Raw genomic sequence first — 27476 nt, forward strand, 5'->3', positions numbered from 1 at the left:
AAGCAGGGAAGGGTTCGGTTCCCCGGAACAGCTTGACAGAGAACAGCTACACCAGAGTATTAACTGCGCGCATGTGTATTTGCGCAAAGTTTGCTACAGCGCTCCACTATACAGCGGTTATCAACTTCAGTGCGTTCAGGGCGACATTTAAACTCTGAACACATGAGTTATGACTGAGACACTCAGCGGCATCTTGAAAAGTTATTTACTATGTTCAGAAAATGTAAACGAAAAATTGTTATTCCATCAATACTCTACATATTGCAAAAACGTTTAAGCCAGCTTTATTAACAGCGAAGATATTGGCAGTTAAAAGTGATGCTCCTTCTCTCCCCTCTCAACTCAGTGCAAACTGGTGGAAAAGAAAAAAATATAGAAAACAGATTATAGTAGTGTGTGAACAAGCAAAACCTGAAATGAAAATGTTTCACTAACTTCGAAGCTGATTTATTTGAAGAAATCAGCTAATTTCTTCTGCCGCGTACAGCAAACACGACTTCACATTACGTTACACCAGTATAGTATATACAACTTCCACTTTGTTCAACACCTCTGCACAAAGCGATGAAAGTACGGGCTTTGTCCACGTGCAAAAAACATCAGAGTTCGATATGACTTCATCTTCAATGTTCCCTGAAGTTCGAAAATCTTGTCTCGGTCTTTCAAAATGAGTATGGCGGTCGATGGGGCAATGCTACCTGTCTGCATAGGCCGATTCGCTTTTTCCCTGCGTCAATTTCTTGCAGTGAAAGCTGCTTTTCTATCTTCCTGGCACCTTCGCTGGCTGTAATCATTATCAGATCTCGCACAAACTTCACAATAAGATAATCTGCAACAAAAAAAAGAAAGGGAACCTTCCCGCACGCACGAAAAATAGAACAACCGATGGGCAAATGACACACAACATAGAAGGAAAAAAGGCAGATGTCTAGGCCTGCTGGCTACTGCATATTAAACCACAGCTTTGTGGTGGAGCTAGGAGTTGGCATTTGATATGCTGATGATGATAGCTACAACCCACAGACCATACACACAGAAACAGTGATTTCTGTTTGACATGAGAGTTCCGAGCTGCGGCATTGCTATTTTTAGCCGAATTCGTAATATTGATGTTCCTACATTATAGAAGGAAAAAAAATTAAATACATAGGACTTCATTCTGAAACATACACTATTTATTTATTTATTCATATACCCTCAGGGCCCGAAGGCATTAAAGAGGGGAGTGGGAAAGATACATTGGTACAGGGTACAGTGCAGCATAAAACAACATAGGAGAAACAATAACACGGCGAAAAGTGATAAAAAAAGAGGATTGGCGCAAAAAAAAAAAAAAAAAAAAGCGGAAAAGCAGTTGAGGCAAAAAAAAAAAAACATTTCCGACAGTCAACAATGTCACCGAAAACGAACAAAAACAATTGACTACCATCTATAAATATAGATTACATACGGCAGTCTTAAAAGAATTTGGGTCCGTAATATCAGCAATGTGCCTAGGAAGGTGGTTCCAACTGACAGAAGTGTTTGGAACAAAAGAATAAGAGGCGTGTTTAGTACGACATGACGGAACACCTACTTTGTGAAGATGATCAATGCGACCTGAAACATATGTGGGGGTAGTTAGTAGCCGGCTCTTAAGGACAGGATTGTGGTAATAGATTTTGTGAAATAGGCATAAGCGAGAAATTTTTCTGCGTAGTGAAAGCGGTGGCAATGATAATGTTGTTTTCATAACGGTAACACTGGAGTTACGGTGATAGTTGGAAAGTATAAAACGTGACGCGCGGTTTTGAACAGATTCGATTTCAGATTCTAGAGATGCAAGGCCAGGGTCCCAGACAGAGGCTGCATATTCCAATTTAGGACGAACAAGGGTTTTATAAAGAAGCAATTTTATTGAACTAGAAAGAAAGGTTAAAGTTTCGGCGCAGGTACCCCAACATGCGGTTAGCATTGTTAGTAATAGATTCCACATGCAGATTCCAAGAAAGATTGGAAGTTATGTGCACACCAAGGTATTTATATGAAGACACAGTTTCAAGAGGAGTATTATTGAGGTTGTAATTAGCTACTTCATTGTTACGACGAGAAATACGCATATGTTTGCACTTGTTAATGTTAAGCTCCATTTGCCATAATTTACACCACTCTGAAACTTGGTTAATATCAGACTGAAGAACAGAAATCTCAGAGTCACTGTTAATTTCACGGTAAATAACACAATCGTCAGCAAAGAGACACACAGAAGAAGCAGTGCTGTTAGGCAAATCATTAATATAAATTAGAAAAAGTAAGGGCCCTAGTACGGAGCCCTGGAGAACGCCTGAGCCCACTGGAGAGGAAAGAGAGTTCGATTTATTTGCTGTCACGTATTGAGAACGGTTAGTGAGAAAAGACTGAAGCCACGAAACGATGTTAGGGTCAAGTTTGAGGTTACTTAATTTGAAAAGTAGTAATTGGTGAGAAACTTTATCGAAAGCTTTGGAGAAATCGAGGAATATACAGTCTGCTATGGAACCCCGGTCAAGAATGAAATGAAGGTCTTGTGAAAAGCATAGAAGCTGAGTCTCGCATGAGAATGTTTTACGAAACCCGTGTTGGGAATGACTGAAGAAAGAATTTGATTCAAGAAAATTGACGAGATGAGAGCAGATGACATGTTCCATGATCTTACATGGGATGCTAGTAAGTGAAATGGGTCGGTAGTTATTAGGAGAATGTTTGTCCCCAGACTTGTGCAGGGGAACCACCTTGCCCACCTTCCAGTCGCTAGGAACACAGCTACACTCAAGAGATTGTTTAAACAGTTCAGCAAAAATAATGGCACTATACACTTTAGTATTTTTCAAAAATTTTGAGTTAATGTTGTCCACTCCGCATGATGATGACATCTTCAGTTGTTCAATTATTTTTTCTACACCCACAGGATCCATTATAACGGGGTCCATAACAAGGAAGTCACGCGGTGGGTAATGAGGAATTTCGGTAATTAAATTGTTAGTAAAAGAAGCAGTAAACACATCATTAAGAACATCAGCACACATTTCACTAGGAATTAATTGTTCATCTGTAGTTTTCAGATTGATTGTAGATGGGTCAGTTTTCTTAACCACGTTCCAAAATTGTTTTGGGTTATTTATTAGCATCGATGGAAGAGTATGACTAAAAAATGACTCCTTAGCTTGTTTTAGTGCCGATTTATATGCAGACGCAGCAGAATAGTAAGCATCCCACCGGGGCATAGAATTAGACACTTTGGCGGAGCGAAACAGACGTTTCTTTTTGTTTGATAGCCGTTTTAGTGAAGAATTATACCAGGGCGAACACTTGTTAGTTAATATTTTTCGCAGTGGAACGTAAGAATTAGTCAGGGAGGATATTTTATCTTTATAAAGGGTCCAGTTAATTTCAATTGGGCGGTCATGAAAAGAGGGCAAGTATTCATCGATAAAAGCAGCGAGTTCACGATTAATTGCATCAAAGTTTGCCTTTTGGTAGTCACGGATATATTTAGAAGTGTTATATCGGTGTTGTATCGCGACATTTACTGAAAAATGGAGCATGCAATGATCACTTAAACCTGGCAAACAAGATATTGGAGCAACGATATCAGGCGACGTGGTGAGAACAAGGTCTAACAAGTTTGATGAAGAAGATGTAACACGGGTAGGCTGGGTAACAAGTTGGGAGAAATTAAAGTCTGCACACATGCGCAAAAAACCATCGCACTCTGTAGAAAAAGGATCAACATAAGAACGTTCATTGGACCAAAATATAGTTGGAAAATTGAAGTCACCTACCAAAACAGTAGGAACGTTTGGAAAACGAACGATAATGGCGCAAATAGCATCATGAAGTTCTTCAACAAACGTGGCACTGTACGAGGGAGGGCGATAGCAAACTCCCAAGATCAGTTTTTTAAAGCGCGTGCGCAGTTCAACCCAGATAAGTTCTAAACTGGTGACGACATGAACAGGAGAAGAAAAAAGTGTGTTGGCAACAGCTATCAAAACGCCACCACCATTTCTGTCACCCCTATCACACCGATAAGTGGTAAAATGCTTATTGCAATGAAAGATTTCAGAGCTATCAACTTTTGCTGAAAGCCACATTTCAGTAAGGCAAACAATATCAGCATCGCATGCATCGATAGTCGCGCATAGCTCATCACGTTTAGGCACGACACTTCTAATATTTGTGTAAAGGAACGATAATGAACGCTCAGACACCGAGGAGTGCCCACTACCCCTCACGCATCGTTATTGTGCAGTAGTTTCCGGTGAAAAGCTTGTAGTACTGCGAACTTCAGAAACGCTGTCATTAAGCTGGTCGTAACAGTAACACTTGCCGTTCATGTAAAGCTTATTATAGCGCAGTTTGAATTTAGACTTTTGAGCGATACCAAATTCTACGAGTTTTTTCCGTGCCTGCCGAGTCATGAGAGAATAATCTTCGCTTACCTTAATGTCTTTATCATTCAGTTTAGAACTTGAAGAGAGAATTTTTTGCCTAGTTTTAAAAGATGAGAACTTCACAATAACCGGCCTGCTTTTATCCTCAGAAAAAGTACCAAGTCTATGAGCCCGTTCAATTGATAGTTTCGATGGTGTCAAGTTCAAGGCGGATGAAAGTACATTCAGAAGCTTTACTTCAGTGTCATCCCAGGACTCAGAATCGCTGTCAGAAAGGCCAAAAAACAGAAGATTATCACGGCGCTGCCTATCTTCGAGCTCTGCCTGACTAGCTCTCAGTTTCAAATTTTCGCAAGCTAGGTTATCAGCAAAACTTTGCAGTCGACATTCCTTCTGCAAAGATTCAGTAGCGGCAGCTTTGCCTTCGACTACAGTTAGCCTTCTGTCAATATCTGATTGAAATTCATAATTCTGAAATAGTTTTACATTGAAAACGTCAAAAACCTGCTAGGGATTCTTTAAAAAAAATTTAATTTGAAAAATTTGTTAATGTGGTGTTCGTAGTAATGAGATTTGACTGTATTTGTTTTAGCGGCCTTTCAGAGTGTGACATGACAGTGCTGATAGTGCCCATCAGCCACCAGTGGCTGCTCTTGCAAATCCTCGTTTGCTTAAATTCTCACCTCACTGATATGCACTTTGCTACTCGCTTAATCAGAATTCCTTTAACCCCTCTAACCTTACACGTGCTCAGTGTACAGAATCACAATTTGTGTGTCATGTTTTAATCGCTCTTCAATTCTGCTGCTCCACGTGTGGCGGCAAACCTCTTAGACCAAATCAGATTTCGTCTAGATTCCACTAGGTTTAGCTTTAATAATATGGGCTGAAGCCCCCTCTGGTTACAACCCACACATTCGGAACTCTGAGTGGCTTGTGTATGCTAAGCCTGCAGTTTACAGTTCTCTGTTTGGTTTGATTTGTCATCGGAGTGCTTGAAGCTGGTTTTTGGTGTTGTAATTGCAACTCTTGTTTTCATGACAGCAATGCCACCAGCGGAAGCAAGGGCACCCATCAACACCCTTCATCATCTCGTACAAAGATCCATTTCGCCCTGAGCAGCCACCACTTGTGCTTAGAGGTGAGCCATTGGGAAACATGTTTCTCACCTCACACTGGCGGCAAATATATATCTGTTTTGGTGAAATCATCTAGAAACAGGAACAGTGTTACTGTTGAAAAATTATGCCTGAGGGGAATTTTAAAGTGCAGTGTTAAACGCAATATATTTGGAACATGGAAAATGTGTTGTCATAGCAAAAAAGTCATTGGTCTCACTGAACTGGTGCTCAGCTGTAGTGCATTTTTTATTACAGTTGCCATTGATATTCGCTGCCATTAACTTAACATAACACATGCCCTTCTTTTTTTTCTTGAAGACTTTTTCGCTCCTGGTCCAAATGTGTGCATGATATTGGGTGCACTGCAATGCCACCTCACAATTTATCTTGCATTCACGAGAGAAAAGTGCGAGCATAGTGAAGGTATATATACACATTATATACTCAATGCAATGTCAGTTCATTAAACCCAACTCAACTCAACTCAAAATGCAATGTTGGTTGAGTTTCATTGTACTAATTATTTGAAAAATGTGTAACACATAATACTGCAAATTCTGATTGGTTGAATGTATCAAGTAAACAAAGTGCTTCTGGCTGCTCAGCCATAGAATGGCTGAATTTGGTCATTAAACAGTTGTCATTATCAACCAGTAATGCTTCCAAATGGCTTGCTGCAAGCGCACACTCGCATATTGTGAGAGTGTTACAGTTTGTGACGAATTGAGAGTTTCTCAAAAGACTGTTGATCAGCAGTGGGATTTCGAGATCTTCTCAGCGATGTCAAAGAGGCAGCACATGGCGGTACAAATATGTTCATCCTTGCATACTTTATTGTATTTGTGGCTGTGTGCTGTGTACTTTTTGCACTTCGATAAATTATGCAAATCAAAAAGTTAAATTCTTTATGTTTGAGCTGGTAATTTGATTAAATATGCTTGTGCTAGGAGTAAACAGTTGGCACTGTGAATAAATTGGATGGTACCAAGATTGTTTTAGCAGGTGTTTGTATTGAACTGACCAGGAAAATTTGGAACATTTAGCTTAAAGTGTTGATCTTTGGCCATATGACATGTTTCTCTCCAAGAGGGCCATCACATTTTAAGCCATGTGTTTCAGCTACTTTACAGTTGTTAAAGACTGCATCGCTTGTACCTCATTTACTGCCAGTACTAGCAGAATGGCCCGCGCACTCATGGTTGTTTAAGGTTTGTTTCAACATAAGGCTTTAAGGTGCTACAGTAAACTCTCATTAATTAGGTGTTCAGGGGGCCAAAAGAAATGTTCGAATCAGTTAAAAGTTCAGATCGTCATACGGGCCTAAAAAAAAAATTATAAAATGCTGATTTGCATCCCAGTAATTTTATATAATGAGCACTTGTTATGATGGTTGTCTGCATTTGAGATGAAACTCAAGGGAGAACAACAATTTTCTCCGGTTTTATCAAGAGCTTTGCTTTGTGCACACTGTTGGGAACGTTGAAGAAGTGCTCCAAAATCGTTGAGGCTTCCGCTACCCTTTTCGCGGTGCAATGCAGTAATAATGGCTTTCACAAAATGGTCCCATCGCATTTTGAAGATACTTCATCGCACAGTCAGTGCGATGAAGCATTGTGGTGAAACTACATGTGACTGGTGTGTAACATGTGGATGCAGTCGAGGGATATACTCCCCTATGTGTTGGCTTTGGGACAGCGTGACACCATCCCAAAATAAAAACAGAAGAGGGATGTGCCAAGCAGTGTCCAGCAGCTGTGGGACTGTGTAAAGGAAAGTGGAACCGCACGACTGAGCTTTATTTCGAAAATGGAAGCTTCCGATCATCGCCTTTCCTGCCATGTCGCATACTAAGTGCGCAGGCATCACTGTTCCAAGCAATTGTGAGGTCTATGTTGGTGATCTCTATAGCTGCGCACACCTCGAAGTAGTTCCTCAAACAAATGAACCAAAGCGAGCCCGCTCATATCTCAGAATTAACAAACTAGCATTAAGAGCCAATACTAAGGTAGATTAGGACAGCAGCTGGGCATAGCAGAAGGCAGAGTGACAGCACTGAGTGTTATTTATGGAAGGCAAATGGGTCATTTTGTGCAGTGCAAGTATTTTACAGCTGTGTTTTTGCTAAAAGGATTGAAAGTCAAGTATTGGTCACATTGCGCGAAGAAAATAGATTGGCCAAGAACAGCTGCAGCTCAGTCTCTTAAACTGCACGGGCTCTGAAGCATTTTCCTGCATGTGATTTGTCTAGGGGCTAAACTTTAACCGAGTTCCGAACAGGTCGCAACCACAGGGTGGTGCTTGAAGAAGACACAGAAGGGTGATTACTAAACGCGTATGTTCGCAGTGAGAACAGAAGAATGGCACAACACAAGGAAAAGAATGAAAGGTGCCTGAAGAAAGAGGAGCTCTTAGGTGTGGCAGAAGAGGGAAAGGCAGACACATTGGGTATAAAGTGGAGGAGTGAGAATACGGCAGGGACAGGCAAGAGAGGTCCCTCTTATTTTGTGCTGTCTGATGTGCAATGTGCCATGATGAAATAACAGCGTGCAGAAGAGAAACATGCCCACGCACCGCCTGAGATGGGGTCAGTGAAGCACAGTGACTCCTCCTGTTGCTGTGACGATCTTATGTCGCTCATGGGTAGACCTCGTCTTTCAGAGCGGAGCGTTGCTCCAGCACCTGAAAAACATCTGCCACTGCTTAGATCAGGGGCTGCCTTTGAAACAAGTTAGAACTAGGAAAACGGTGTCTACTGAAGGTTGATCGTGTGGGATCGTGTGGAAGGATTTAAGTGAATGCATATGTGTGTGCGTGAGTGTGTGCGTGTCTGTCTGTCTGTCTTTCTCAAATCCTTTACCCCTGTATATGCAAAATCAAGATACCTGAGCAGCTGCGCTCATATTTCACATTGCTGAGTACTGTAGTTGTCTGCCAATTTTCTTTTTTTCTTATTTACTCTGCTGCATTTTTTTATTATGCTTGTGCATTGTTTGTTCCTGCCATGGGAGTCCATTTTAGAGCACTACGAGTGACGACAGTAAAGCGTGCATTTGCCACTATTTTTCAGATGAAAAGCGGAAGCAGCGTGCAGATAAGAAGCGCAAGTGGAAGAGTGAGCAACTTAAAAAGCAGCAGCAGCAGCAGCAGCAGCAGCAGCAGCAGCAGCAGCAGCAGCAGCAGCAGCAGCAGCAGACTGTGGAGTGCGGTGGGCAAGCCAAACCACATCACAAGCAAGCACATCGCAGTGGAAAGATGCAAGCAGCTTTACATCACGGGCAAGCGAGTGCCACTGTTCACAATGGGGAGCCCACGCAGTCTGAGAAACCAGCTTCAGAACCATGCGAGCATGCTGCAGAGAATTACGAAGGCCAGCAAGTTGCGCAAGATAGCGGAGCACCAGCTGCAAAGCGGCCAAAGCACTCGCCCGTGAAAGCACCCACACCCATGAGCAAGAGTGCTCTGAGAAGGAAGAAGCTGAGGTTGAAGAGAAAGAAGGAGAAGAAAAAACTGAAGCAGCAAGAGAAGAGGAGAAATCGGTACCAGGGAGAAGAAAGCAGCAATGGCCAGTGTTCCAATTTTGGGAACCCTAGTTTTTACATGCCCAATAACTGGGGCAACAAGACATTCTGGGGCTACTACTAGAGAGAGTGTGCGGAAATATTGTGGTCCCTGTTCTTTTTTAATTCTAGAAAGGCTAGTGTGGTGTCTAAATTTATACAAGTCCTTTTTGCAAAGCGAAAAGTAAATTAGAGCTTGAATATAGGTGGCAGTGCAGAAGTAAACAAAAATAGGAAGCTGATGCTTTGACCCCTTTTATTGTAGGCCACATGAAGTTGTGGACAAGGTTGACCGCTTGTTTCCTGCACAAATACCTGAATCTGCTATCTCATTTAACTGGCGAGAGAAACTATTTTATCTGTGAGGTTTCCAAACTAGTAACAGACCAGCAAGACTACTGAGTTGTTTAAAATTTGATGTCTCTGCGTTATTACCCCAAGATTGGTACTTTTTCTTCAACATAAAGAGCTACAACACTCCTTTCTGTCAAATATGCTTAAGCACACCTTGTTCGCAAGAAGCCTGCAACATTACAATGTTTGTCATAACTTGTCTCAAGCCACTTGTCTGCAGGTGCATATTTTGTATGTCATTAAAAAATGTTTTCATGCTGCTATATGGTATCCCTAGCTATTTGTATCATGTTTCTATCATCGAGAGATTGTTCCACTGGAAGTTCGTCCCCTGATTTTTTTTCTTTAATGCATTAGCACTGTCTTCAAACCTTACCAAAGTGCACTGGCAGTTTTATTGACCTAGAGGGAGTGCTTAAGCCAGTCAAGCTGTACGGAGGACTGCCTTTGTAACGAGCCTGGGCAGAATTGCTCTTTTGTGTGACTGGCATAATCAACCCATTGTTCTGTCTATAGTGACCACCTCTATTATGCAAACCCTGTTCTTGAAGGTGTAGGCAAAGGAACTGAATGCAAGGATCAAAACTTGTTTGTGCATATAAATGCCCACCCTCCAAGCATGTGAGATGGTTGACATGTGCTGTGGAGAAATTTTGCTTTAAAATCAACACCTTTGTTGATTATGGCTGTTCTAGAGCGAGCTGATGTGAAAAGTGGAAGCACGTGGTGAAACCCCATTCGTTCAGACTTTCAGGAGTACAAAAAAAAAACATCCAAATATCTGAATTGCAATGGTGGAACATCTGCATCATTTGTGCCAAACCGCAGTAAATCGAAAATTCTGCTATGTGCTGCTACAAAATAGAGTTTTCGCTCATTGCACCGCCTGTGTGCCAAAATGTTATTGAAGGGCATTGGCGAGAGCACAACTGGAGCCGTCACTTTTAAATGTTGACTGTGCGCTCCTTCCACTACTGTGTCACAAAAAGTAAGGGTATGAATTATCAGAAATTTCGAACAGGTTGTGAACAGAGCCCCCTGTTCGATTTGAGTTGTACCACGCTTTTTTGTTGCATGCCCTGAGGGAGTATTCGAAACACGGATGTGCCTGCTTCCAAGAACTCGCGGCCAAAAATTGTGGCGTTTCTAGAGAGCACTCACTATCTTTACATGCTCGATCGACAGCTTGCGGCGAAAGTGCGTGCATGACACTGGTGGGTCTTGCGTGTAAGAAATGCGTTGACAGCCATTGCAAGAGCCGGTGCGGCCGCTCTGCGCTCATGGATAGAAAAAGAAGTGCAGCATCGCACGGCATAGCAGTGCACCATGCCACAATGAAGCCAACCATTGGACATGAACGCTGCGAAAGTGCTAACAAAGAATGTGAAAGAGGCACCGGTGTGCCTACCCTTTTCGGTTCTCATGATACACGGCGCTCACTTAGACTACTCGGATACGGCACTCCAGTGGTATATTCGATTGTTACCACATTCACGCTGCACTATTGTTGTCTCTCAGAATGTACCTTAAGCCCATTTAGGCTAAGAAATTTGAAAGTCTGAAATAAAGGCTGCGGAGCGAGAGAGCACTGGTGTATCCCGTGCATAGAGGCCCATGCGTTCTCTCATATATAGTTTTGTTTTTGCATGTTCGGTTATGCGCGCTCGCGTCACTGCATGAATGGGATCACATCAGCACTAGCGACAAAATTCAAACCATATACTTCAGAGTGCGGAGCATTGTTTGGAAATTTGCTTAAGGTTTCTGAAACTGAAGTTCTGCGATTTCCTTGTTAGTGATGTGCATTCTTTCGCCAAACCAGGAAAGCTCTGCCATTCTGATAAACATTGGACAATACTGCACCAAACTGGTCCAAAAGCACCATTCTCGAATTGGGCAGCGCCGGGAGTTTAGGGAGAAGGTATACCTTGATTGTCACTGCCTACTGCTGCCACGGTTGTGCAGCGCCTTCAGCATGATCGCAAAACAGTTAATTGCTTCTGCAATAACATTGAATAACTCTGATTTACTGTGAACATTTTCAGTTCAGGTGGTTACCCTTACAATTAAATCTTAATCTGGTTTCCGTTCTGCATTGTCCTTTTGGGTCTTCATGCAAAAACTGCATATAACAAAAACCTGCATGCAACGAAAAATAGCGGACATTTTGCAATTTCGTTACAGCTAGGTTTATTGGCAAGTCAGATTCTTTGCCCTCAGAAATGTCAGACAACTTTAACCAAGGGTGCGTTTGGAATAGTCTACCTTGCCCTTCCTTTTTTAATGCAGACTTGAATCAGATGTATGTGCTATAGTATATTGTTATTTGTGGGACAGACATAAACCTTGGGATTTTTAAGTTTGCAACAAGTATGATATTGTAGTTCAAAGGCAAAATGGTGCAAATAGCTACAGCCTTATCCCTTTATAAATGTGTTAGCAGAGACTGATTTGTTTGTTTACTCTGCATTATTTCAGTAGTTGATGCATAGAGATGTATGCAAACTTATAAGAGTTGTAGTGGTAGACTTTTCACTAAACATAGCAGCATTTCCTAATGTGCTGCTTTTATTCCTGTACTGATTTTTATTTGTAAATAACTGCTTCCTAGATGCCTTTCTGAACATGGTGAGCTCTCTTCTCCGATCCTGTTAAAAAACATAAAAGGGCTCCCAAACCTTTCACAAAACTGAGTGATATCCTTAACGCTAACGCAGGCTTGATATCAGGAAAAAAATGCGACACTTGTTTAGGCAGCTTTATACTTGCGCTTTTTTTTCTTCAAATGAGGCCCAGCAGACTCCAATTTTTGTATTTGTAATGCCCCAGGCCCTGTCTTAAGGCAGCACGCCACCATCAGTACCATTTCATTTCTGTGGCTTTTTCATAGTACTGATATCCTTTATTCTCTTCTTATTAGTAATCTCTTTACTAGAGTGGTAGCTTGTACACCGGGGCAACATTTATGGGTCATTGTTGGACAGAGTCAGTTCAGGTGGCCTTCCTTCCCCTTAAATCTGCCCCTGCTTGTACAGTGTATTTGTGAAACATAGCAGCATCCATACAGACCATCATTATATATATTTGTTTCATTCTGGGGCATTGTTAGGAAATCCACAGCATGCAGGCATGCCAAAATATGCAACAGTATTTCAGTAACTATCTGACATTCGTACTGAATACTCCAGGGTATGTATCAGGAGCTTATGGTTGTCAGCTTTTTGTTTCCTTCTGTTTTGTGCGACTAAGCCTTGTCATTTGATATCACTTACAGTACTGTGGGGAAACAAATAATTTTGGCCCTGCTGCTGGGGGGGGGGGGGGGGGATGCAGTGGTTATGGCGCTCGACTACTGTTCCCAAGGATGCGGGATCGAACCCCATTCTCGGCGGCTGCTTTTCGATGGTGGCGAAAAGCAAAGCGTCCGCATGCTGTGCGATGTCAGTGCACGTTAAAGAACCCCAGGTGGTCGAAATTTCCGGAGCCCTCCACTGCGGTGTCTCTCATAGCCTGAGTCGCTTTGGGACGTTAAACCCCACAAACCAAACCAAACCATGCTTTTAACTCTTGTAGAAGCATGAAAACTGCGCAATGACTGCAATGGGCCATGCTTCCACGTTGAGCTTTAGCCACATGTTAAATTTCTATCTTCATTCTGGTGTTGTGGCTTGCATATATTATCACTTACACTAACGCAAGTTACTTCCTCACAGTTGCTCTAAGTAGACGCTTTCCTACTAGCCTACATATTGATTTCGATATGCCCCTGACACGCCCCGAGAGTGTCTTTGGGAAGGGTACATGGAAACCAGCACTATATTGTGCAGTTTACAGAATAAAAAGGTGACAATTTTAAATGATGCTATTATTGATCACTTCTTTTCAGAGTTGGAACAATGGCTTTAGAGATGTGCCTGTTAAGCCACTTGAAATGTAGACAGTGAGTGCTTTATGTTAACATACAGCACCCTTTATGCTTAGTTCCTCTGCATGTACACTTCCATGTCTTGGACATTGCTGAGAGCTCATAGCAGCAAACATAACATGCTATGTTTGGTCAGAGTGGCATGTTGAAAAAAACTACATAAAAACATTAAAATACTGAATGCCAGGTTAAGGTCAAAATCCAATTATGCATCTTTTGGTATTCTATATGTATCTTTTGGTATTCTGCATGGGCTTTGCTGCAGTATATGACCTTTCTGAATGGAGACGCACACATGCAGCGCCATTTGGAAAAAACAATTGAAGGAAACTGGCAGTTGCCCTTGGATCTAATCAAAGCTGAGCACAGCTAACTTGAACTTCATTTCCCTTTCTTTTTCAGAAAGAGTCCAGCCTGCATTGTCCAGCTTGGACCTGCAAGACCAGCAACAGCTGACCGAACGAGTGCACAGGATAGTAGCGATAGTAGTGAGTATACCAGCATCCCGGCCTGGGCTGCCTGCAGAGGACTCGATCATCTCTTCACCAGTTCCTAAATATTAGGTTTCAATAAATATCTTTTCTTCCTTCACCTTCCCAAGGGAAGAGCTGTCGCGGCCAAGGATATTTTTAAAAATTATTTCTTAATACATACTCCAGTTGGCCCGCATTTTACCATGTCATTGTGTCTATTTTTGCGAGGAGTTTTAACATGAATATTTTGTAGATGTGTTTATGTAATTCGCATGTTTTCCGAGACGGTGTGTTTTTGTAATGCACAGCTAGCATATATGCCTCTTGGATGGATATCAAACTGTACACTGGTGTTGGCTGTTTTTTTGTGTTAATAAAGTAGAGAACAGGCAAATTAAACACCTGTTGCATATTCTGTTGTCTGCTTTACTCTTTCACAACAAATTTGGCACTGACCACTAGTATGCGATTGAAATTACCGCGGCACATGCTTGCTAAGCTTTACACTAATGTCATTGGCAAGTTTATTCCTGCGTCTGAATGTCCGACCGCCTATGGGTGTCCGTCGAACCTCCGTGGGACGCGATCCGGTTCCACAAATGATAGTTTGACGGATATGCGCGGTACGTATGTCGAACATTAATAGATTTCCGTCGGACATACGCAGCTCAAAAAAGAAAAGAAAGGCCGTCCGTGGTTAGGCACCTCGGTATGCCAGCCGTGGGAGCACGGATGCGTGTTTGTAGCAACAATCGCTTGCACGGCAACCCTCTGCAAAATCGAAATGTTCAGTGCACATTCTCTACCGTGTACCGAAGTCCGGCGACGCATGCTCTCGCGCTTGTTTCAAAACAGGCCGTTCAGTCGGGTCACGCTAACCTCGAGCATTCCCCTAAATGCCAAAGAACATTGCTGTTCGTAGGGAAGCGGATAATTCGCGCTTCCGGCTTTCCGATTGTGCACTCGATGTATTGCCTTCGCCTCGACGCGTCGACGTGCACAGCTCGCCGCTGTAGTGGCAGTAGTAGCGTGGGCATGGAGGAAGGCATTCGGCTAGTCTTTTGCCACGGCTATGGCTATGGCTAGAAACATTATTGACATTATTTCCTCTGTCTGCATGCGAGGAAGGAGCATATATATGGCATCACATACACAGCGTTTATATTACAAATAACACATTTGGAAGGCCACGAATGTTCTGCACGGCGAGATGTGTTGCTCATGATGTAGTACGTATCTTGATGCCAGCTGGTGGAGCTGGTGCAGTACGTCACGTCGCCTACAGTTGCCGTACGCAATCCTGTTCGTAGCATCTCATCGACAGTCGCAGCTAGCTGTTATCACAGGGGATATCAGATTCATTCGCGCGTAGCAAACTGAATGCTGACATACGTGTTCGACGTGCATGTGACCATGAGCCTGCATATCGACGTCGCAAAACCTAATGAGCCATTCGATTGCAAATGCTGCTGAGACTGGTTCTCAACGTCGTAGAGCTCAGGTTCCCTATTCAAGCGACCCTCCAAATAGCACCGGTCACAGACAGAAAAAGAATCGGTAATTTGAAATGGGTCGTTTTGAAGGAAAAATGTGCTTAAGTATTTTAAATCGACAATTGTTCCCAGCCGAATGGTTAATCAAAATTTTTAATATCGCTAACACAAAAACAATGTTTGGTTGGTTGGTTCAGAAGGTTGGTTGGTTGGTTCAGAGGAAGGGAAAGGCGCAGTATCTGATTCTGTGCACACCTGACCACGCCGTAAGGGAAGGGAGGAAGCTAGGCGGGAGTTTACTTCGCAGCCCTCCACTTACTTACGGGTGGTCTTTTCCCAATTTTTGCCGGCCATTACGTCACGGCGAGGGTCTGTCCAAGACTTCCTGGTAGTTTTTGTGGTTTTATCGTTTTATTTCTGCTGGAATTGCTCGCAGGCATGCTGTTTCTACCTTTATTTTCTTGATATTTGCGCTCACTTTGCTGGAAATGGTGTTGCTCTGCTTCAAACTATGGCAACTCAACTAAAACGTGATACAGATATTCAGAGTGCCGTCGAGTTGTGAATGGCGAAAACAGTTGGCCGTAGCTGTCTGATCCTCGACGGTGAGCCGCACAGGCAACTCGAGGCTTTATTTTGAGTATTTTGTCAATGGTAAGTATTTGTTAACGCTGTAAATGCCACGACATTTTGTAAAGTAGGTTGTTTGCTCTTGTTCAGGAGCACCAGTTCTCTCTCGGGCAACGTTGGCTATGTGCTACAACTGTTTTCGCATTATGTCGGTAGTAGCGCGTTAGCTTCCGTCAGTACAACATGATATGATGTTATAAGTACTGAATAATTTTTAGCCAGGCATTTCTGCTACATGCAGGTTTCTAGAATGAAAGCCAATGCTTACCAATCGGCTGTCGATGCATGGTTGGTCTCATTGCCCGACTAGGCCAGCTTATCAGTAATAAATTATTTCCCGATGTAATTCCCAATAACGAAATATGTTTTCACCAGCGGAGCAATCAACATGAGCACGCAGAAATTGCGGAGAAATATGAGCGAGATGTTAAAATAAAACGTGCCGTTTGTGCAGATCTACTACATGGTGCAGTGGTGTTTATTCTTGTTCTGTGTAGATGAGAGAGTTACAAAGATAAAATTTTTTTCTATATACCCTGAGTTAGAGTATTATGAGAATAAATACTTCAGAACAACACTAACGTTGTCCAGCTATTTTTCATCTTTCATTGTATGACAGGTAAGAAAGCTAATAGCTGAATTAAATGATGTAAAACCAAATTGTTGCTGTGCAAGAAAGCAGTTTCATAATGGCCCAGGTGCTGCTAAACATGCATGTGAAAATCAAATGAATGTATGGACCTATGTATGGTTACTTATTGTGATGCAATGAGGATGTTGTTAAGATGCTGTGTACATGAAATTTATGCGTCATTTTCACTCGGGAGGTCTCCTGTGTGGCCTTCAGGAGCAAAACAAGGTGCTGGTGGCCATTGGCTATCTCAATAAGCGCAAATTCTGCAAAGTATGCAGAGACTGGCCTAGCTAGCAGCTGTTATGTCCGCAAGGATCAGAAGTATGAAGTTGTAGCATATCCTGAAACCAACTTTCTCTGTGTGTGATGAAAAACCAGAAGAAAGATTTCTGTTCTCTGCACCATGCATATTCTTAATGCTTGCTTTTACTCACCCACAGCTATTGAAGCCCATTTCTGCAGGCTGTACTAGGTATTTTGTCACAATTTACTATTCCTCGCTCGCAGCCCTGCTTTGAGGCCATTAATCACATGGTATAAAAAATGTGCTACGAAAGTTTTGCTAGAGAATGGTAATATCAGATGTTATTACTCATGGTACGAGAAAGGTTTCCCATTTACATCTAAGAAAATTTCATCTTTCATGGTTGTATAATAAAGACTTGTTACTTTCACTTTCTGCTATTATCTTTTTTGCCCTTGTGCCTGAGTGTTCCTCTTGGTGCCCGTAGCAAAGCTGTGCCTCAAGCGTCGAGACCTTGCTTTCACTTGAAGTTTTCATTATGAGGAACCACAAGACAGGCTCACTTTATGCCGGGCTTTTCATACTTAACTCCTTTACCTTGAACACATTGCATATAGTGCAGAAGTTATACATTCCCACATTTCAGTATGTATGGCTATCTGCCTACTGGAAACATGTGAATGTACACAATCTAGTTTTTCTGTTCAACCGACCCTAAGCACGTTGCACAAAGTACACAACACAACTGCAAAATAGTAATAGGCTCTTCCCAGCTTTGATTGGAAGCAACAATGGTTTAAAGAGATACCATTAAAACAGAGCTTTTGTTTTAGTATTTCCCTTTTTTAACCGACAATGCAGCAATCAGTATTGTGAATTCAGGAATGAGACTTTCAAACATGGAGAGCTTCCAGAGTTGTATGAAATAGCCTAAAATATCCTACACATTGCTTGGTTAATTTTGTCTGCCTATGAGTGGGGTTTTCTCGCGTGCACTGTAGCCTCGGCAAGTGGATATGTCTCCTGCTGCCAGAATACCTATGTCACTAGCCCATCCAGGACCTCGACATGAATTAGTATGTTTTTGCCGTGTGACCTTGGCTGCGCACTTTGGTATATAATGTATGCATGCAGTATGAATACAGCAGTGATAAAAATGAAACTCTTACGCCACGCAGTTGCATTTTTGCAGTACAACACAAGTAAAAATAGAATGCTCAAGGAAGATTTTTATTTCTTTCATGATCCTGCTAATGTTATATCTGATTGACAGTATATTGTTAACCATGATACAGTGTTTAGGCATTCTACCTACTATAGTATTTATCAATAGAACTAGCACATATGTGAACAAAATCAATTGAGGTATCAAGAGCATGTAGCTTAATATAGCGAATATTGTGCATCCTTCTAAGGTTTCGAAGCACTGGTAAGCAAATCTAGACCTTCGGGAAGAGGAGCACAACATTAGAACCACATGTCACAATATTAACTGAGCAACTAAAATGTGGTGTACCGGCCGTGATTGCAGGCAGGGACAGTACACTGCAAGGCAGCTAGGAAAGACTCTCTGAGGCAGTGCAGCATAACACGAGAAAGCTTTGTAAAGGCTGAAAAAAAGTGCAAAAAGTCCCCCGGGATTGGCATGCTTTCAGCTCTTTGCTGTCGCTCTTATAGCGCTAACTGCCTCTGCTGACAGTCTAATTATCCGGCTTCTGCTAGCACAATACCTCTAGAAAATATTTACTCTAGTTATATCTTAGAGGTATATGTAGCGACTGCGTGATGACAGCAACGACATAAGAGCTTTGGCCGAATGAATGATTCAACTTCAGCGCGAACACTCAATACACGCTGAAATATGAAGTGTTAACGTCCGTTGAAGCTTGCAACAAACACGACTGTCTCATGGCAACACGGACTAGCATAGCGATATTTTTTTTTGTAGTGAGAGCTACACTATGCTTGTCAGTAGTGCATTTTGCCGTGTGTAAGACAGGCCACTAGTGCGCATGTGCAGAAACTGGAGAGGATCGAGCAACAGGTTGAGCTCGCGGCCGCATGCCATTAAAGCCCCTGTATCCTTCGAAAAGTACTGCCAAAATTGGATCTTTCCGCCACCGCGCTCTCCCCGGAGTTCCCTCCTCGCCACTTCCTGTTTCTCCAGCCTCCTCCGCTCTCCCATTGGCCAGTGCGTGTCACAAACACGTGCTGCGCTTTTGTATATTTTTTCTTGTCGGTGCACACTGGTCGCCATTTTCAAACCAGTAATGTACAAGGTGTAGCTAGGGAGGTAAAGTTAAGCTCGTGCATAATAATTAAGGTGTTATGCACCAACTATACGCATTGCTGTTGTGTATGCGCCGGCAAACAGCCCAAGATCTCATGGCTGCAGAAATATTTATTTTTTCCACTTGTCTGCTTGCTTCTATGACACAGCCACAAGTCTGCACGATGTGAGGCCGCTGCAGTCGACTCCAAGCCTGCAGTCAGCGCCACTGAGGGGTAGGGACATATTTACATTATTTTGAGCAGCACCAATTTGTAAATGGTTTTATTCCTCCAAATACATCAACAAGGAAGTAAAGTTTAAAATTCAAGACTTAGTACAGCTTAGTACAGCTGCAGTAGAACGTGGTTGTCAGCTTTTGCATGCATGCCAAAACTATGCACGGACCAGCAGCAGCAACAGTGCATTATATAAAATGTAATGGTTTATGAAAGCAGGGATAAAATAAATGAGCAGGAAAACAAATTATTCACACATTTTCATGTTCATTGTAAACACTCACGAGACCATTTTAATGCTTTATGAATTGGTATACTTGTATGCATTGGTGTTTTGAACCTGCACTCCATTTGGTGGCGTGACTGAATTTTGATTTGAGAGAAGAACAATATTTTGAAGATGACAGAACGAAAACAATGAAATTTGATGGCACTTCCAAAGAGTTATGTAGATACTTCAAAGGCTTGAACAGCAAAAGGTCAAGAGCAAAGAGCTCACAGCAATGACAGAGTTGACGCGCCTCTTTCTCGGAAACAATGTCGTCTTTTTTTGCACCACAACAAAGCTTTAAACATTCGGTCCAGCCCTCTCTCAGAACTTTGGCCAATAATACACGGCACATCTCTCCAGGTCAATCAGCCAGTCAAACAGTATTGTTAAGCAATGTTCCTGTAGTCAGACCTTGGGAATGGGTGAGGAGGCATACAAACTCCCTTTTTCACTTCAATAGTGTAGCAGTAGTCGTAAAAGGAGTCTATCTGCCACAAAAACACAGGGCATGTCTGATGTCACACACAGCGGATCAGGACAGCATCTGTAGAACTCAGCTCCTAATGGGTCAGTGTAATGGCTTTATGGCCACGTCCCTTCTCCCAAACAGCCACCGTTTCTTCTTGGGTGTTGTGTCCTCAGGCACCCCTCTCCAAAATGTATTCATCATCAGGCAAAGCATGAGAAGTTTCCACATTCTTTTTTTTTTTGTGCGGCTCCACGCTTTTGTGTGATGCTTGGCTGGACATGTGATGCATATCCAGTTCTAAGGTCATTGCAGCATATGAATAATCAACGCGAAGGCTCAGAAGTAATATTTTACGGAGACATTTCCACCGCAATTACCCGTTCAATGCATGTTATATGTCCCCAAGAAAGGGATGGCAAAATTATTTTATTGTTTATTCCACCTTCCACTGTGGCTTTAATACATTGGTTGATGGAATAAATGATTCAATTCGACTTGTTTTCAATGTGCAATAGAAGGAGCGTTCAACGACATGAATTAACATCAAATACCATGAAAATTATTTTACATATGCCAGCAACAGGCAAGTCCCAGTTTAGATTGCTATCAAATGTGACACTTAGTATTTTCTGCGAGCCTACAACTGTAATGTTCTGACCCTCATTGGTGACAGTATGACTAAAATATATATAATATATATTTATATATTTGTTTTTCAGAAAAAATAGTTAGCGTCGTCATTGAAGGATTTATATTAAGTTCGTTTGATTGCAAGCACAACAATAATGTTAACAGGAAGACATTGCATTGCTTGTTAATGTGTCTGCATCTGTGCCAGGCATAATAGAACAGTTGTCTGCATTTGGTGATGGTATAACTTTAACATCCAACAGGTACAGGCGTCAGAGTCCTTGAACCCGGGCAGTGTGTTCGGCCAGTCGGATTAGACCTAGCAGAGTTCCAGGGCGTGCGCTCGACAGTAGCCTCCCAAAAGTATTTTTTGTCTCTCAATTTATATTTTACATTTCTGGACATGTTCGTATCGTATTTTCTAGATCCGCCCTATATATGTTTGACAAATTTTATGGATATATTGATGTGGGCGATGTCTGATGAACACTTAGAACAACAGTGGCCATAGCAGGCTTCCTTGTGGAACATTATTAGTGACTGTTTGATCGTTCAGCTGCTGATTACTCAAGCATGCTATTTCAACTCATTCTCTTAAGATGGATTTAATCACTTCCAGAGGTGCCCCATGAGCTCCATATTCAGGGGTGCAACAGCTGCGTCATTTGTGCCGCTTTGCCATTTGCACCACTGCAACTGCATCGCACTAAGAAAAGGGCAGTTGTGGAACCTGGGATTTTGGAGCAATAGTTAAATACTGTGTTTTAGGTGCTGCCTGCTTTTAATGGGTGTAGCTCTAGTTTTTTTATGCGGCTCTTGCAAGTTTTCGGTATTTTTCTGGGCCATTCATGTACAGCAAGGTTGTTCTTATGCTGTCTTCTGTGGCTTCTGTGTTAGTGCTAATATAACTTGAGTTGGTACACGTGTAATGTATTTTGGGTGCCTGCAGGTCGGGAAACGTGCAACAGCATTGAATTCTGTAATGCCAGGGTCGAGCCCAAGACTGCCAAAATGAACATTTATGGATGCTGGAAATGTCAAAATACTATAAATTCTGCTCTGTGCACGCAATATATAGCCTGATATCCCGATTCATCGCCCACCTCCCCTTAATCAAAATATCCAATCAAAACCACCGAGTCATCGCTCAGGCCATAGAAAACATAAATCACGGGCTGAAGACTCGCTCGTTCATCAGTTCTCTTTGCTTACGACTTGCTTTCTTACCTGCATTCGCCATTTGCCCTTTCGATATTTGTGTGCTGCTTTTCTTTTCTTTCTTTTTTCTGTATCTGCTTTTTAATCATTGTCTTTTGTTTTGTTCTTACACTGGGCTCACTATTGGGCCCAGACTGATCGCAGTCACGACTTTGAATTGAGCTCTTCTGGAGCCACCCTCGCATGACACAAGTTGTGGATTTCGCAGACAGTAAAACACTGTTTTAGGAGTCTCGCGAGCAATATAAGGTCCAGTGATTACGACTGTTAAACCACGCTACAGGAAAAAAAAAAAAATTAAATAAATAAATGCATATTCTCTAGCTTTTTTTTTTTTTTTTCCGGTCCCGGAAGTTTGAAAAGTTAGCCTCGTCAGTTTTATGGCTCACATTCATTTATTACTTTTTTTTTTTACTTTTTTTTAGTGTGATAGTATGCCTTATTTACAAAAATAGTTACACATTGCGCCAGTGATAGGTGGCCCTTGCGAGATTTTCTTTTCATCACATTCATACAGTCCTATATTCCCGTTTCATTTTTTTTGTGCCAAAAGTAAGGTTTCTGCAATGTTTAAGGCTCCAACATACTTGAATTCGTGCTGCAAAGTGCAATATTCTTTTTTTATCTCTGAGCGGCTGCAAACATGGATTTTACTGCTCCGAAACTAAGGTTTTGCTGCTCTAACAATTGCTACAAATCTTATTTGAGTTGTTGCACCCTGCATATTTATTGGGAATTACCAGCACACCTCCATACATGAGTGATCTCTCTGGGCACAAGTGGCAGCAGGAACTGTCATATTTCTAAGGGCATTTTAATGCTCTAATAATAATAATAATTTATAATAATGACAATAATAATAATTGGTTCACAGGAAAGGAAAGGCACACTATCTGTCACACTTGTTTCTGTGGACACCTGAACCGCGCTGTAAGGGAAGGGAGGAAGGTGGGAGTGAAAGCAGAAAGTGAGAAAGAGGAGTCATAGTGGAGGGCTATGTAATAATTTTGACCACCTAGGGATCTTTAACGTGCGCTGACATCGCACAGCACACGGACGCCTCTTCGTTTCGCCTCCATCGAAAATGGGTACTTCGGCACAGTAGTCGGGCGTCTTACCACTGCACCAACGCTGCAAGGCATTCGAACTGCTCATATATGGGAATATGAGACTTGTACTTTTTTTTACTAAAAGACTGGATAGCTAACTACAGAATTTTTACAAGTAAAAGTTCAAGTGTTTTTGTGGTGTAGTTTGGATAAATCACTGTGTTTGTAGACTGACCTGCATGCTAAGTACTAGACAGGCATTTAAAACATACTTTTGGAGATTATTTTCGCACATTATGGAAGAGTATTGATAGAAATTAGCACTTCAAGATGGCATGGAATAAATGAAGCATACGCTGATGCCATTCTGCATTTTTCGTTTAAGAACTGTAAGTAACTTCAGCGGTTACTAGGCCAGAAACACAGAAAAGCCTGCAGTTGGCCCGGACCCCTTATGCACGGCTTGCAGCAGCAAGAGGTAAGCAAAGGCACATCACATTCATTTTGGAAAAATGTTTTCATAAAGGCGCACTTGTGCTTAGAATCCTGTTGCATGCAGGCTATGATGGTTTGAGCCGAACAAAAATTGTTTTATAATTGCATCTTAGAAACGCCATGCAATCAGCATTTAAGTTTTTTGTGCATGTATATCTAGCTAAGAGCATTTATGTGTTACATTGCTAGAGGACACATGCACCATTGCTTACATCGCCTTTGGGCTATAGTGTACAGCTTTCATTTTCAATTTATCTCATCAGGTTTGCACGCTGGAGTTCCTTGACAAACGAGCCGAACAGGAACTCGACATCGAAAGCCAGCACCTGGCTCTTGAAGAACGAAAGCTGGCTTTCGAACAGCGCAGGCATGAAAACAAAATAAGGCTCAAAGAGCTTGAAATCCAGGAAAGGGCGGAGGAGAGAAGAGCTCTCGCTGAAGAGCGACTGCAAGAGCGGGAGGCGATGGCTGCAGAGCAGCGCCAAGCTCACGAAGAACGGCTTGCAGTGGATGAAGAACGCAAGCAGCACTTGTGCTATGAAGAGTCTCAGCAGCGCCTCATTGAGAAACTCCTTGAGCGAATTAAAGACAAGGAAAATAAAGACCCGGCTGAAAGTTTCAGAAAACAAAATCATTGAAGAAAGGAGAGAAATGAAGAACAAGGAAGACACAAAGTATGTTTGATTTCAAATGAAAGAAGAGAAGGTAAGATTTCGCAAGAAGATGGTTTATCGGGTTTAATGTCCCAAAGCGACTCAGGCTATGAGAGGCACCATAGTGGAGGACTTGGGAAATTTCGATCACCTGGGGTTGTTTAATGTGCACTGACATTGCGCAGCACATGGACGCCTTGTTTTTTGCCTCCACCGAAAAATGGCCGCCGAGACTGGGATTCGATCCCGCATCCTTGGGAACAGTAGTCAAGCGCCCTAACCACTGCACCGACCCAACACGCCAACATGATGACTTCGGGGGATCTACATGTGACATTTTTGTGGCATTATATGAAGTATTTATTACGAATAGCTTCTATTTTTTTTATTGGATAGCCATCATCATCATCTACATGTACGTCTAGCAATATGTCTGACGTATGGGTGATACGTACAGCTAAAACATGTTTTGCCTGGTGTCAGCCGAATACGTCTACATCAATTTGCACGCATGTGCAGTAGGCGTCGTATACGTCTACGGCAAACGTCATACGTCTCCGGTAAGCTAAATCTCTCTGTTGTTGACTCCTGTTGCGTGTGTTTATGCTGTGTTTGGGTTTTAGCGTATTGAAATTGACCATTTTCTCACGAGAACTGTGACATAGGAGCGACTTTATTCAGGCCATGATTTCAGCTCCATTATCGACATGATTGCAAGGCTCAACTTATGAATACACTCGGTTAGCTTTCACGTACGCTCACACATATTAATTTGGTTTGTGGTCCTGAAACAACTTAAGCTATTAGGGAGGCTGTAGTCTACGGCTCCAGATTATTTAGGTCACCGGGTGTGTTTCACAGCCACTTTGATTGTATATAGTATGCGGGCATATTGCATTTCATTTCATCCCACTACTTTGTGATGCAACCTTGAATCGGAGGGATGAGTAAAGTACTGTAAAGTACCACAGGCCCCTGGTATGGATTAATAGCTTTGCTGTAATCTAAAATTTCTGCAGCTTTCCTTTCACTCTTGTTCTTTCTTCGTTTACAAACACATTACTTTAGAATGCGTCTGATTAAGCAAATGACTTTCGTATACCCCATATGCGCTTATGTTGTCTGTTGTCTTGCATCATGGCTATTATTCTCTCACTGTGATAGCTTGCCACAGTCAATTTATCGTTTTTTTATTATGGTGTGCGGACGGAGTCGCTGTGGAAGCTGCGCACACAGCAGTCATGTAAGCAATTTTTTCAATGCAGTATTCAATTTTTTTTTTCTGTTTTCTTAGGACCATTTCACTGATGATCAATTTGAATCAATAATCCTTCAAAACAGCGGCATTAAAAAGTTGAAGCCAGATGCCGTACCCAGCCTGTTTGTTCACAGGAAGCAGCCTAAATTGAAGAAGCCGCCAGCCGACCGTATGTTATACTATATATTTTTTTCTTATGCATCAAAGGCCATTATGTTTCTGAAAAATGTTGAACACTACTTTGTTCGATACTAGGTGCAGAGATTCGTACAACTTTGCGGACACTTAGCGCCATGCACCAAGAAGGTGAAGCTACTGGACGTTCAACATGTAAGCGCTATTTCACTGCAGAGCGATAGCATTAAATATCATGGTTCATTCGCCTCTCAAACATCAACTTGCTTTTTGTGCAGCCGATGTTCCCTTGTCTGAGGGCACTTGTCATGAGCCATTAGGCCTTACTTCCACTAATGGCTGTGAGTACTCCTTACGAAATCTTCGGAGCGATAATGCTTTTACCCGATTGTCCTTCTCAGTATTCTTGTTTACCTTCTTGTTTCTGCCGAACACATAAACATTCTTGTTATCCCTTTTCTATTTCACAGTTGCTATGCATGAGAACAACATGCCAGGTTGCTCGTGGCAAGGTAAGGTTTGAATTTCCCTCTATGACGATGTAATATGCACTTCTTTTTTACTGTGGGTAAATGCCGTCACTTTGTGCTCTGTACAAAGATAGACGTGTTACTTGAAGCGGCTGAGCAACTGGACAGTAAATACTGTAGTGCGGCGAATTGTACAAAACAGCTCTCGTTACACTCCCTCTCCCAATACCCTGGAAATGTGAATAATCAGCCAAAATTGATCGTGCAATGTCTGCGACTCCCCAGTGTGAATGTGACCCTGCAAATCACGGCATGCTCTGTGCAGGGACGGACTTCAATGTGCAAGTGTCAGGCATGGGCATGTTGGTCGAAAAAGCTGAACAAATAGATAGTAAGTGTCATGTTCCCATGTGTACAATACATTATTTGCACTGAACCCCTCACGTTTTCTGCAGATGAGGCAGCCGTTTGCAGCCCTATTTCTCCTGAAGTGGCACTAAATGGCACCATCTCCACCTCCGTTAGCTGTGAGTGTAGCTTCAGAAAAGACAGTTTGTTTCTGCCAAACACATTAACATTATTGTTCTCTCTCTTCTATTTCACAGTTGCTACGCATGAGAGCAACATGCGAGATTGCTCTTGGCAAGGTAAGGTTGGAATTTTCCTCTATGACGATGTAATGTGCACTTCTTTTTTATTGTAGTTAAATGCCGTCACTTTGTGCTCTCTACAGGGACAAAAGTCAATGTATAAGTGTCCAGCATAGATGCGTTACTTGAAGCAGCTGAGCAACTGGACAGTGAGTATTGTTGTGTGGCGAAGTGTACAAAACATAATTGGATTGCACCCCCAAATGCTGGCTCACGTTTTGTACAGATGAGGCATTTCCCTGTGGCCAATCTCCTCCTGAAGCTCTTCTAAATACCACACCTTGCGATGGCTGTAAGTATGGTTTTCCAAAAGACTTTTGAAATAATTATGTTGAGTACATCTTCCATCCTTTTTTATGGTTTGTGCAGGTGACATACCTGTTTGTAACCCCATTAATTCAGAAGCGTCTCTATACAGTGCATCCTCTGATGGCTGTGAGTATGCTATTGCTTATAAATCAGTATGTTTCTTCATAAGTATTTGGCAATGCTGTGTGGTACACTTAATGCATCCAGGATATGAGATGGTTTGGTTTGGTTTGTGGGGTTTAACGTCCCAAAGCGACTCAGACTATGAGAGACGCCGTAGTGGAGGACTCTCGACCACCTGGGGTTCTTTAACGTGCACTAACATCGCACAGCACACGGGTGCCTTGCTTTTCGCCTCCATCGAAAAGCTGCCGCCGAGGCCGGGATTCTATCCTGCGTCCTTGGGAACAGTACTTGAGCGTCGTAACCACTGTGCCACCCCGGCAGGGCTAGGATGAGAGCTTTCTCAGTAGCTCAGAGGTCGAAGCAGATGAGCACAAATCTCATAGTTTTGGGTT

General features: G+C 42.3%; 2 protein-coding genes across 2 annotated transcripts in view; both read left to right on the forward strand.

Annotated features, from left to right (window-relative positions):
• The window catches only part of LOC146202578 (uncharacterized), a 36509-nt gene extending 25432 nt beyond the window's left edge, over positions 1–11077 (forward strand). Inside the window, exons 6-7 of the mRNA XM_084588237.1 lie at positions 5457–5553; positions 8601–11077. Of these exons, the coding sequence (XP_084444363.1) occupies positions 5457–5553; positions 8601–9175 (672 nt within the window). The 3' untranslated portion in view covers positions 9176–11077. The remainder of the gene's footprint in view (positions 1–5456; positions 5554–8600) is intronic.
• A 12365-nt stretch (positions 11078–23442) lies between these two features.
• Positions 23443–27084, forward strand: LOC146202579 (uncharacterized). Its single transcript, XM_084601700.1, has 12 exons — positions 23443–23466; positions 23747–24091; positions 25431–25563; positions 25650–25724; positions 25808–25870; positions 26000–26041; positions 26325–26390; positions 26455–26526; positions 26605–26646; positions 26733–26798; positions 26876–26941; positions 27019–27084. Exons 1-10 carry the CDS (start codon positions 23443–23445, stop codon positions 26750–26752), a joined length of 882 nt encoding a protein of 293 aa, XP_084457826.1. The 3' UTR covers positions 26753–26798; positions 26876–26941; positions 27019–27084.
• Positions 27085–27476: the final 392 nt, after the last annotated feature.

This window comes from Amblyomma maculatum, chromosome 1, assembly GCF_055883805.1.
Source record: "Amblyomma maculatum isolate TAMU_Amacu chromosome 1, ASM5588380v1, whole genome shotgun sequence".
Lineage (NCBI taxonomy): Eukaryota > Metazoa > Arthropoda > Arachnida > Ixodida > Ixodidae > Amblyomma > Amblyomma maculatum.

Excerpts from the sequence above, each read along its gene's own strand:
- LOC146202579 (XM_084601700.1), top strand. The coding sequence starts at position 23,443 with ATGCACGGCTTGCAGCAGCAAGAG. Across the intron at positions 25,725-25,807 it reads AGCTACTGGACGTTCAACAT|CCGATGTTCCCTTGTCTGAG; the intron begins GTAAGCGCTATT and ends CTTTTTGTGCAG. Across the intron at positions 26,042-26,324 it reads GCCAGGTTGCTCGTGGCAAG|GGACGGACTTCAATGTGCAA; the intron begins GTAAGGTTTGAA and ends TGCTCTGTGCAG.